Source organism: Peromyscus maniculatus, chromosome 13, assembly GCF_049852395.1.
Source record: "Peromyscus maniculatus bairdii isolate BWxNUB_F1_BW_parent chromosome 13, HU_Pman_BW_mat_3.1, whole genome shotgun sequence".
NCBI classification, from domain to species: Eukaryota; Metazoa; Chordata; class Mammalia; order Rodentia; family Cricetidae; genus Peromyscus; species Peromyscus maniculatus.
The window spans coordinates 53,697,897-53,711,414 of NC_134864.1; the positions used below are offsets into that span (position 1 = coordinate 53,697,897).

The 13,518-nt window shown below is 40.9% G+C and overlaps 1 protein-coding gene across 30 annotated transcripts in view; it reads right to left on the minus strand.

Annotated features, from left to right (window-relative positions):
- The window catches only part of Abi2 (abl interactor 2), a 92,015-nt gene that overhangs the window by 4,954 nt on the left and 73,543 nt on the right, over nucleotides 1-13,518 (minus strand). For 15 of the 30 annotated variants that reach the window (XM_076550307.1, XM_076550291.1, XM_076550306.1 and 12 more), the window contains 2 exons: nucleotides 13,079-13,165; nucleotides 6,803-6,976 (listed from right to left, as the gene is read on the minus strand). In XM_076550307.1, the coding sequence (XP_076406422.1) occupies nucleotides 6,803-6,976; nucleotides 13,079-13,165 (261 nt within the window). The remainder of the gene's footprint in view (nucleotides 1-6,802; nucleotides 6,977-13,078; nucleotides 13,166-13,518) is intronic. The other 15 variants (XM_076550310.1, XM_076550300.1, XM_076550309.1 and 12 more) reach the window with 1 other exon arrangement.

Below are 13,518 nucleotides of genomic sequence, written 5' to 3' on the forward strand. Positions count from 1 at the left end.
CTCTGACTATCGGTGACTGGGACTCGACTCCTACGTGTTAGGTCCACTAGACATCTCCTTTTCCTTTCAAACACATACTGCATCATGTTACCAATTCAATGCATCCACACTAATAAAGTGCTAAAAAAACCAGGACACCTGTAAGTTCCTCTCTGATTTTTATGGTTTAAATCACTTGGCAATGGGCCTCTGAACCTTTATCTCAGATAATCTCTAGTTCCCACTATTACAGCTACCCTCAAGAATTTTGATAAAATGGGATGCCTTAGAACTTAACTCACATCCACTTAGACTTAGTCTTTGTTCCAACCCCCCGTATCTTCTGCACACCACAAAGAACCTTTTTCAACAATAATCTCCATTTGGGCCAGAGAGATGGTTGGTAGGAAGAGGTACTAACTACCAAGGCTGACAACCCAGTTCAGTTCCTGGGACCCACCTATCAGAAGAGAATGGCCTCCACAGACCGTTGGAGCTCCGCCATGGTGACCTCCACCACAGCACTCACACATGTGTGCACAACATGGACATTCACACATGTGAATAAATTATTACTATCTCCAGCTGTTTTTCTAAGCATACTCTGTAACTTGTCTTAAAATCTGAGAGCTGGGATGTACCCCAGGGGCAGAGCTACTGGCCTTGTGTTTCTAGAGCACTTTAGTAAAAATCTATTGGCTTCCCTCATGCATAATTATCTTCTATTCTTGGGATCCACTGAGGACATCAGAAAATATTTTTACAGAGGCCTAACTTAGAAGAGTCAGGGCTGTTTCTAAAAACAATTTAGTGTAATTATACGACAAGTTTGGGTATAAGAAAATTACAATTCAAGTGTTTAGTATTGCCAGCCAGTCAGTATTTTCTGGCTTTTTGTTGCTGCTGCTGCTGCTGCTGTTGTTTTTTAAAGAAAAGGCAACATACTTGGTACTTAGAAAAATGTACCCACTGAAAAGTAATCCAGAAGATAATTGTATTTATATTTTGTAGCAACAGAGTAATTTAACAGACAAAGTTATTGCACTCAAGGCACGCATCTACTCTTTAAAATATAGAAACTGGAGGCTATGGCTGTAGCTTGGTGGTAAAAGACCCAAGGTTCAGTCCACAGGGAGGGAGGGAGGGACGGAAGGAAGGGAAAGAAAAAAGAAACTGTCTCAGAAAGAGTTCACAGTAAACACGAGTCCCTGAGCTCCGGTTATAGTGGCACGGGAGACCCTATTTTTAAAGGGGACAAAATTAGTGATCAATTGAAATTTTTCTTGTAATCCCCTCAAACAATGCTGTTAAAATTACCAATTTTCATTCCGGGGGGAAACATAGACATACACGAAATGTCAAACATTGGGCTATTTCTGTCTGGTTACAAGCAAAAAAAAAAAAAACTAATGGTGCCTGTATTTTCTCTCAATATTTCCAGTATTAACAACATGCAAACACTCTAAATTCCAATGTGTATGACGTACTTGAGCTGAGCAAAATTAGGAACGGGAGGAGAAAGGAGAATTCAGGAGGGAGGGAGGTGGAACAGAGATGGTTCGACTATCTTCTCATAAAATATGAAAGTTGATACAGACAACAAACACCACACACTGAAAACTGGAGACACTGCTCACGCATCTTTTCCCAACACAAGGACCAGACATTTCTAAATAGATCTACAGTCAGTCAGTAGTAAATATATAACAAATACTCGTTCAAAGGGAAGTGAGAATGGTCTGGAGAAGTATGATAAAGGCGACAGATATGCTGTAGAGCACCAGCAATCACATCAGCAATGAACTGCTTGGGAAGCCACTGGAAAATCAGAAGGTAACCAAGTTTCCCATCTCAATATACTTTTTCACTGTCTTGTTATGATTTTACTCACATGGCGAGTGAAGGCTTGTCCTAAGGCAGTAAAACCCTGTTGAAGATCTTTGGAACTGATGTACAACCTGCCCTGAAGTAACCAAAGTTGACTTTGTCATTATCACTAATAAACTTAACAATGCAAACTGAATTAAAAGTAATTTCAGAACTTCTTGTGGATGTTGCTTCTATGAAAACAATGCCCCTCTGTTAATGAGGCCATGTTCCTCTGCCTCCGCCAGGCTCCTCAGACGTCACACAAAAGTGACTGATCAAGTGTCTGGTCCTTTTGAGACCCTTGGTCCTCTCACCCTGCACTGCTTGGCAGTGAGTACCTACGCTCCCCCTCTTGACATCTCCCTCCAGTTTCCACCAACAGTGCCTTCTATTTCTCTTGCTGCTCCCCGAGTTTCTACACAAGCCGGGGAACTAGGAGTTGGCCTTGCCATCCCTAACACTTTCTCTGTAACTCAAGTCCTGTTATATTCTCCTCCCTGACCTCTGACCCCGAAGCCCGGCCCTCATCATCGGGGTCACCGTCTTCCAACAGGACCTGGAGGACATCAGTTCTAAGCAGTATGAGCACTGGAGTTTAGACTCTTCCTGCCTTCCAACTCCTATGCACACTACTTCCTGATGTAGTCACCCTGGATGGTAACTTGGTCAACTACCAATCAGGGTTCCTTTCTGTCCTTCCAATTAACAAAAGTACAAAAGTGCACTATCTTCAAGCACAAAAATACTCCTTGATGCCAGAAAAAAAAAATTCAAAACCAACTGACCTTCACTAACCCAATCCTTCTGAAAGTCAAATTGCTCCCATCTATCCTTTGCAGGCCTTAAAATGGAGATATCAGCTAACACATCCTAAAAAAATATTTTTAAAGACAAATTATTTGGTTTTAACAGGCAACTCTGAAAGTGCTGAAATAACTGAGAACCAATGCACTTAGTGGACATTTCTAAGTTCCAAATTGAACACACTGAATGCCGTAAATGGCAGAGCACAGAGGCCAACAAATCCCAGAGCTCAGGACAGCAGGAGAAGGGTGAGTGCCACAGTTCAAATCCAACTCAACTATCATTTCATAACTCACAAGTCTACTTAACTTTTCCTTAGCACTTTGTAGGAATTACAATAGTTCTCTCATTTGTTACCTGGAAGCACTGTTGGGTTAAATGCAGTGATTCACACACAAGCAAATCATTATTAGTTTATTAATAAGTTCTGTACTGTGACAAGCATAAAAAGAATACACAAAAATGCCTTTCGCTCTGGGTATGATGGTATTTAATCCAGCACTTAGGAGGCAGAAGCAGGTAGGTCTCTGAGTTCAAGGCCAATCTGGTCTACATAGTAAGTTTCAGGACAGTTAGGGCTACACAGTGAGGCCTGTTTCCAACAAAACAAAAGTTTGCCTCTATCCAAGTGAAGTCAGGGTACATAACCCCTTCTTGACAACTACATCAATAAACAAGGAACTAAAATGAAGCTTATGCTGTGGTGGTGGCGGAGGCGGCGGCCACAGCCTTGGGACCATACAAGGAGCTGTAACAAACTGTCAGTTGTTTTGGGAAGATTCTGGTTTTTTTTTTTTTTTTTTTTTTGGGGGGGGGGTGTCTGTCTGTGTTTTGTAAGACAGGATCTTGCTGTGTGGCCAAGGCTGGTCCTTAACTCCTGAAATCAAGTTGATCTTCTTCTGAACCTCCCAAGGAGCTGGAGTGAGAAGCACGAGCTGAGGTGAGAGAATGTTACTGAAGGAGGAAGACAGAGGCTCCCAAGATCCCCAGCATGCACTGGCTGCAGAACTAGAATTAGGCCTTAAGGTTTGAGACAGGAAAACTAGTCACTAAGTAAGGGCCTCAACATTTATTCACAAATAAAAGACACAACCATAAAACTATACCCTGAATAGTTCCTTCTGTTTGCAACAAGAATATGGAAGTATTCATTGGCCTTAATGTTTTTATTTTTGTTTGGGGGATATTTGGATTTTTATTTTTAAAAAAATTTCAGGTTACCCAGAAGTGCAATCCTTCATCTTCTGCCTCTTGAGAACTGGGATTACAGGTCTGTGCCACACACCTTAATCCCTGTTTTGAAAGGCTTGAATATTATAGAAATCTAACCTTAGAAACATCGGGCATATTCTTTTAAACTATAGAGAATTAGCTGAACAGAAAACTTCCTTTTCAAAGTCTCTTCAGATTCTTACATGTTAGTGAGGAGTCACTCTGTTTAAAGTGAACTTTCACTGTGATTCTTCTAAAGGAATAACTAAGTGGGCTTCTCAGAGCTGCACACTGCCAACACCTTTCCAACAAACTTTTTTTTTTCCGTTTTTCAAAACAGGGTTTTTCTGTGTAGCTTTGCGCCTCTTGCTCTGTAGCCCAGGCTGGCCTCAAACTCACAGAGATCCGCCTGCCTATGCCTCCCGAGTGCTGGGATTAAAGGCGTGCGCCACCACCGCCTGGCCTACAAACATGTTTAAATGAGCTGGGAAGTCCTCCTTACAGTGTAAGGTATAAGTCAGACAAAACACAACTGATTTAGTGCATCGCTCAATTGAGTGTTCACTCAGCCTCCTGTAGAGTCGGGCTTAAAGGCCTTCCTACATTAGCAGGTTCAGGTACGTAACCTTTTTTTTTTTGTTTTTCGAGATGGTTTCTCTGTGTAGTTTTGGTGCCTGTCCTGGATCGCGCTCTGTAGACCAGGCTGGCCTCGAACTCACAGAGATCCACCTGCCTCTGCCTCCCGAGTGCTGGGATTAAAGGCGTGCGCCACCACTGCCCAGCATGTTACTGACTTTGTAAGTCTTTCACATTTTTGATATTACAAAGTTCTCTTATTCTTACATTTGAATTTTCATTATGAACCATCAAATACTATTTTTGTACCAAATATTTATTTTTAATTTGTGAAGACAATTACATAGGCTAGTTTTTCAAATGTTAACTCAATCTTGCATCCTAAGTCTAAATTTTACTTAGTCACAATATATTATCCTTTCCCCACACTGCGAGATCTCACTCAATGAAAACTCTAAGAATTTTCCTACTGTTTGTTTGAGACAGGTTCTCACTGTGCAGGTGTAGCCCTGGCTACCCAGATACTCTATTTTTCATCTCCAAGAAGTTCAATCTCTACAAACATTCTGTTTCTCTCTCATGTTGATTTCCTTCCACCTCCTTGACAATCTGTGACATTTACAAAACCCACATAGCTGGAAAGAACCGATGGCCTTTTTTGGGGGGGGGGAGCTATGGTACCACCTGCTGCTGAGTGTCTGAAGGAGTACTGTTTTGTGTAAGCCCCCCCCCGCCCCCCCCCCGTTCCTGTTTGAAGAGAAAGAATAAATCTACTTATTGTTACTCAATCTTGGAAAAAAAAGTTAAGTCCACTATTTATTTAAGATTGACTTTGATTTTGATGATGTGAATTTGCATGTCTGTGTGACAGTATGTACAGAGTGCAGATGCTCACAGAGGCCTTAAGCATCAGATCCCTGGAGCTGGAGTTAGAGGCAATTGTAAGTCATCCCACATGGGCACTGGGAGCCAAACATGGGTCCTCTGCAAAAGTAGTATATGCTCATAACTGCAAGCACCTTATCAGCCCCATAAACTCTATTTTTTCATAAAAGCCCACAGGTGATTTTATGGTGGTTTGGATGAGACTGACCCCCATAGGTTCTTATGTTCGAGTGCCTGGTCACTAGTTCGCAGACTGGTTAGGAAGGATTAGGAGTTGTGGGAGTTGTGGCACTGTGGAGAAGGTGTGCCACTGGGGGGTGGGTTTTGAAGTCTCAAAAGCCCACACCAGGCCAAACCCCTCCAATCCCTTTGTGTCTCTCTCTGTCTCTCTCTTTCTGCCTGCTGCCTACAGATCAGGATGTGTAAGCCCTTAGCTACTCTCCAGTCTCTACCTGTCTGCTTGCCGCCACACCCCCACCATGGTGATGCTGGACTAACCTCTGAAACTGTAAGCAAGCCCCCAATTGAATGCTTTCCTTCTGTAAATTGCCTGGTCATGGTATTTTATCACAGCAACGGAACAGTAACTAAAACATGATTCTAACATGTTTTGAGACATAGTGGGTGGTTGCTTTGGTCTCTTTAACGGAAAATTTCCTGCTACATCAACAAAATTCTTCCCCCATTCTAAGCTGGTTAGATTTTTTTTTTTTTCTTTTTCCTTTTGAAGCGGTGTCTTACTCTGTAGCCCAGGCTGACCTGGACCTCACCATGTAGATCAATCTGGCCTTAACCTCCCAAGTGCTGGAGTTGCAGGTATGAGCCACCTGATTAGTCTCCAGACTTGGAAACTCCTGTCCCAAGGTGCTATGTTACGGTCACCTAACAGAGGCAATCTTACACATACACACACACACACACCATTCTACAAAAGATACTGAGACATCATTCTTTGGAAGAAAGTTTCCTATGGAGATAATCAGACTCAAACATGTAAAAACATGTCAAAATTAATTATCTAAAAGTTCAGCACAGTGGAACACACCTGTAATCCCAGCATGAGGCAGAAGGATCAAGAGTTAGAAGCCAACCTGGGTTACCTGGTGAGCCTACTTCCAAAAGAAGAAAAATCAAAATAATAATAATGCTGATGATGATGGATGAAAGCACAGAGATAAAAAGAATTTGGAAAAATAATCTTCTTCCTGGGGGATTACAAAGCCTGTTTTTGTTTTATGTGTCATACAAATAATTTGTGAAAAGCAAGTTCAATACTAACAGATAGGCATAAAATGTTACCAATAACCTTCAAAATCATAAGCACTGTAAACTGACTGAATAACCAAAATGGAACAGATAATACAAATAAGTAAAGTTTTACTGATAAATCAAAACTAAAGACTCTTTTCTGTATGTACCAGCAAGTCTCATATCTATGCACAGATGTCTTCTCCCTCCAGACCACCCCGACACTTACCTTTTTCCAAGTAAGACCTTGGAGCCCATGGTGGGTCCTCTTCAGCATAAGGATCACTGTACTCAACCACAGCTGCTTCCTCCTCCTCATAATCTTCTGGAGGTGGTGGGGGAGGGGGGGACTCGTCGAAGACTGGCTCTTCCACAGGTGGTGGTGGTGGTGGTGTATCTGAAACTAAGAATGTATCAAGCTGACAAACTATATATTATGTAAAGTTCAATATTTAGCTGAGCTTCTAGATTAATTAAATATAAACCCAGACTCAAAAATTATCATCTTTCCAAAAAATGAATGAGTAAAAGGAATTTTCGCACCATTCTAGTGTTTTAAATCACCAGCATGACTTCTCCCTCCCTTCTGGGTTAGTGTTCTTGATGGATGCTGAATGAGGTTTGGTCAAAATATTTACTATCGGGCCTCCAGAACCTTTCAATAATACATAATCACCTTTCTAAAGAAATTAGTACAATATAGTTGGGCTTTATACCTTATCCAAGGAATTCTCAGAGATATTAAAAATTTGAATACTCAGTCACATGAGTAAAATGAGTCAAAGTAGTAGTCAAATGTTTAAAGTGTGCTACTTTGTTCTGTTTTCTATCTATTTCCTCAGACAGGTTCTCACTATACAACCCAGACTGGCTTCAAACTCACAATCCTACAGCCTCAGCTAGATTTATGAGGATTCACCACCCTACCAGCCTAATTTTCATTAAACAGAATTGTATCAAATTGGGGAGGAAAAAAATCACTAACAACTTTGGGTAGCTTCAGACATTAAGTTTGTTTGTAGAATTTGAGCTAATTCAGGTTTAATCATTATTTAAAACTTCTTGACACTACATGTCCATATGTATTATTAGAATCAATCTCATCATATTGTAGCATGTAAAAAAATCATCTCCAAGCCGGGCGGTGGTGGTGCACACCTTTAATCCCAGCACTCAGGAGGCAGAGCCACACGGATCTCTGTGAGTTCAAGGTCAGCCTGGTCTACAGAGAGATATCCAGAACAGGCACCAAAACTACATAGAGAAACCCTGCCTCGAAAAAAACAAAATACATACATACATACATACATACATACATACATAATCATCTCCAAACCCAGAAAACTCAAAGTTCTCAAAATGCTTGGTACATACTTGCACATAACAAAGCAAAATAAATTTGCATTGACCAGCTACTCAGTTCAAACATCAGCACTTATCTCACTATATTATAAAGCACTAAAACTGCACACGTGAAATTCTCTGTAGTCAGCCGTACCCCATCACACTCTGCTACTTCTGTGTTCCTGTCGCATGCTTTACCATTCTGTACTCACTTATGTTGTAAACACTGACACCTTAAAAAACCTTTACTCATATGGGCTTATGGAGTTTGAGGGTTTTCTCCTGGTGGCGGTGGGGGGGATTGGGGAGTGTGTCTCACTGTGTAGCCTAGGCTGGTCTTGAACTTGTGCCTGATACTAGTCATTTGTTTGTTTGTTTGTTTTGTTTTTCGAGACAGGGTTTCTCTTTGTAGTTTTGGTGCCTGTCCTGGATCTCACTATGTAGCCCAGGCTGGCCTCGAACTCACAGAGATCCACCTGCCTCTGCCTCCCGAGTGCTGGGATTAAAGGTGTGTGCCACCACCGCCTGGCTTGTTTTTTGTTTTAGGTTTTTTTTGTCTTTTTAAACATAAAATAAATCCATGCTCTTAATATACCCCTTATTCAAATTTCATGTTTTTCATACAACGGGGAAAACAACAGTGAAACTTCTGTGTACATTATAAGAGCGCGCGTGCACAGAAACAGAGAGCCAGGGACTTTCAGGAAAATCTGAGAGATTACGCTATAAATTAAAATACCAACACTGATCATTTTTACCTCCCTTATAATTGCCTCAAAGCCAGATGACTAGACTGCCACAGTTATTGATTTTACCTGTGCAGTGTACCGGTTATTCAGATGGTACTTTAAAACACATTATTTTACTTAATCTCTTAGATAATTTATTTTTACTTTTTTGTGATTCTAGAGCTCTATTCAAGATCCTTACACATCCTACACAAACCCTCTCAACTTCACTCCCAAGCAAAGGTGTCTTTAATCTTAATTTTACGGATGTGAAAAAAGATTAATGTTCCTGTAGCAATAGACGAAAAAACACCTGAGTACTGCCCTCTGCCCATTACCTTAGAAGCTACACTATACTAGAAGATAAAATTTGTAGCTGTTAAGTCACGCTTCATCATCACTAGGTAAATAGCACCCAAGAGCCTCGTGTGGCTAGGAACTAGGTTCTGCACTGAAAAGAGTATGGTGAGCAAATGTCACCAAGAATACGGTGGGCAAGAGTCACCAAGATGTGAACAACCAAATTTTTATTTGAAAAAAGCTTTAAGAAATTATAGTAGCATGCATTATAGACCAAATTCTTTATGTGGACCAGAAAAGGCTTCCTGAGACCTGATGGATGAGGCGAGTTAATGGCTGGGAGGTAGTAGGGCATGGGGGATAGACTTCAAGTTAGCTGTAAAGAATAAAAGTATTTTTTTCAAAGTACAGAGATAAAGCAGGAAGGAAATTTTCAAAGAATCATCCAAAGTTTGGACGGACATCCAAAGCTAGGCTGCAGAGGCGGCCTAAAAGGACTCAGCACAAAAGGGTTTACTAAGTTTGGGCTCTACTCATGAGTAACAAGGGGCACCATCTGAGAATTCAAACTAGTAATAATAGAGGCTTCTGTGCATTTTATCACAGTGTAAGGGGTTTGATATATTCAATAATAAATACTCCAAGTGATTCCAGACTCTTCCACACATTATATTCAATGCAAAAAATATTACTTCCATAGACGATGTTTAAAATAATGCTGAGAAAGCCTTATGATGATTCTAAAACAAAGATACACAACTTTGCAAGGTGCATGTTTTGAAGAAAATAACATTCCTTTGAATGTATAAGCTCTGCCACGACTGTTAAGCCAGTCCCAGCATAGGTCACAGACAGGGAGAAGGGAGGACCTAAAGGAGGGGGTCTGCAAAGGCAATCAGTTACAATAGGAGCCAAATTAGAAGCGGCTTTCAGAACACTGAGAGTGCTGTTCTGATAATGTTTTACAACTGTCCACTCACGCGGCAAGTCTTGACCACCACTGTGATCGAGTACTTCAATAATGTTAAATTAAAACACTACTTTGACTCATGAAATATTTTGATGTTTCTACAATCCTAATAACTTACACTAATTACTGGTAAAAGTTATTGACTAGTTCCATAATCCTACTTAACTTTGAAGTCCAATGGTTGAAGAAAAAAAAGAAAGAAAACATTCTGATAGATTGTTAGTCTTCAAAGTCAGTTTCAAAATCTGAATGCTCATCTTGTCAGCTGATTAAAAAAGTAACTTTCCACTTACTATTCAACTGTCTTCTTTAACCAGTTGAATGTCAACTGATCTGTGATGGAGGAAATGTCACTCCAACTGTAATGACACTTCAACTCACCTGGAAAGTCTTTCAAATTTGGAACTCCAAAAAGCCTTCTCTAATCAGTCTGCTATTTCAGGACATTTTAAATGCAGTATCTTCTAACCTGCAGTTAGCCTCAAAGCCTGGCTGTACTTGGCACACACCAGACCACCTGACCATTGCTAGAACACTTCCTCCTAGGTCAGCATGAGTCACACAAGCCAAAGAACAGTAGGCAGCAAAGGAGTAATTTAAAATATAAAAAACGTTCTTGGACATAAATGAAAATACCTCTTAAATTTAAGAAAACATCTTTAAAATTACACTGTTTTAAAGCTCACAGACATTCACAGAGCACCTTCTAACAGAAATAATAAACAAGTATTTTTATGCATCATCAAATAGAAAAGCAAAGGTACCTGACAGATCAACCCTTGGGCACTGTGCTGCCTAGTTTTCTGTCAACTTGACACAGACTGTCACTTTGGAAGAGGGAACATTGAGAAAATGCTCCCAACCAGACTAGCCTGAGGCAAGCCTGTGATACCTTTTCTTGATTTATGATTGATGTAGGAAGGCCCAGCCTATTGTGGGTGGGGCGATCCCTGGGCTGGTGGTCAGGTGCACTATAAGAAAACAGGCTGAGCAAGCTATGAGGAGCAAGCCTCCATATCAGCTCCTGCATCCTGCCCTGCTTAGTTCCAGCCCTGACTTCCTTCAGTGATGGGCTGTTACCTGGAAGTATAAGCAAAAGAAACCCTTCCCACCCCAAGGTGCTTTTGCTCATGGTGTTTATCACAGCAACAGAAACTCTAACGTAGATGGGCACTAAGACTGGACTACAACCAGTTAAAATACAAACATAAAATACAAAAAAGGAGGGCCCTAAAGTGCCAGCTATGGGCCAGACACTTTCTAAGTGCCAAGGCCACAGGCAGCAGACAAAGGGAGCACAGGCCCTGCTCTGACACACCTTACACTCTATACTGTTAAATGCCCACGTCCAGGGAATCTTAGCAAGGGATTAATATTGCTTCTAGTCCCTGAGTGGCACCCCCTTTTAGAGGAAAGATGCACAGTGGGCTACTACAGCCTGATGACATTCTATCTTAATATACAATTTGACCTTTGAACAAAGCACAGATTACAGCACCTCTCACACAATCACCAACAGTCAGAAATGTCCACAACTTCTGACTCTTCAAAAACCTAGTAATAGCCTGATATTGACAGGAAGCCTTACCAATTAGTCAATTAACACATTCTGCCAAATGTATTATATACAGAGAAAAATTATGAGATCACAATTAATCCCTCAAACACCCCTCCCACCCAGCAGTAGGAATTAATCCCAGGGCCTTTGCTCATCAGACAAGTGCTCTACCACCCAGCTATACCCCACCCTCGGGAGAACACTTTTTACCTTAATAGACAGTTTACTGATAATAAATCCGGGATAATGAGCCTAACTCTACATTTTAGGCAGCTCTGTAACATGAGTTCACAGTAGTACCAGGAAGTTACAAAGTGTTACAGGAGTAAAGCAACACAGGTTAATTTCATGCAGCTATGATTTCAATAATACTGCATCTTTACATTTGCTTACATTTTTCTTACAAATGAGGTCACATGTGGCCTGTGAATGTTTTTATGCTTCAGTTTGATAAAATTGTAACTCTTTATAATAGATTTATGGGCATTTCCTGACTTGTGTTAGTTATTATTGAAATTTGTGCTGTGGGTGTGCAACAGTCTTGTCTGTCCTTTACTATCAAACAATGCAAACCATGTTATTCAAGGATCAACTCTAAGTCCCCTAAGTGGAGATTCTATGACATCATGCAACTTTATGGCTGATGTGGCCCCTTAGTAACCTATCACAGAGACTGTTCCCCCACCTCCACCCCCTTTCTGTAACAGCCACTCATCACTAAATGTGGACACAGGCTTCCCAGTTTAGAATACAAGCCTCCTGAGTTCCTTAACGCCTCTCCAGAAGACTTGACATACCAAGAAAATTAGTTGTGTGACTATGCATGATTCAACAGCAGACCACAAACCAGAGAAAACTCACTGCCAATATATGGCTGCTTCTTGGGAGACAAACTGGCAGACTGATCGTCTGTGCCCGACTGTGGTGTGGTCCTTATTATACTTGGAATGGGAGATAGTGATCTACTCAGGCCACCTATAACACATCTATGACTCTAGTAATAGCACACTAGCCTACCGCTTTGTTGAGGCAATTGAGAAAAAAAGCAGGATTTTTTTATTTGGCAATTATATTATTTGCAAAAAAAAAAAACCAAAAAAACTCATGCCGTTTTTCTTCTCTTACATTTATACTATTTTATATGTATCTGTCTTATCTTTAAAACTATGTATCACTAGTGGGATTTTGGTTATGGTTCTGAGGAATCAAACCTGGGATCTCATGTAAGCTAAATATGTGCTCCCAGAAACTGTCATTTTTAAAGCTATTGGAAAGCAGAGAAATTTACCGTCATTATCTATTAATTTTATTGTTAATTATGTGTGTAAGTGTGGATATGTGCATGTCAGTGCCAGTGTCTGCAGAGGCCAGAAGTGTGGGATCCTCCTGGAGCTGGAGTCCAGGTCCTCTGCAAGAGCAGAGCAGACTCTCAGCCACTGAGCTCTCTGCAGCCCACCTCTATGACTTTATCATCACCATCAGCCATTCTGACGACGACTTCTTCAAATCTACAAAGCATTAGTGAGTGACTACTCGGTCAGTCATATGTATATTACATTGTATGCCTGTAATCTGAACTACAGCAGAAAGAAGACATAAACTTACTATTTTCTTGGACTCTGGCCACAAATCCCATTAAAGGTAACTGAGGAGTTACCTGTAGGATGGGAGGAGGAGGAGGAGCAAGAGATACTGCAAAAACAAAAAAGGTGCGGAGGATAAGGGGTAAGGGCGGGTTACAGCAAAAGGAAGGGCAGTACAATAAAACATATAAAGGAGGAAAAGCATGTCTCACAAACATTTGTCTACCTTACGGATCCACTTTAGGGGGAATGTCATAAACCAAACACACTAGAGTCTTAGTAAGCCTGAAACCTACGGCAGGAACCATTTAGCATGTGCGGATCTGCTCTACGTAATGGGAGCCAATCCTCTTCGTATCTACTGCCAATGCCTTCTCTGCTGATTACCGTGAATAGTGTGGTTGATTTTCTGATTTTATCTTGAAAGTTACAAACTTAAACATTTGTCAGTATAGGAGAAAA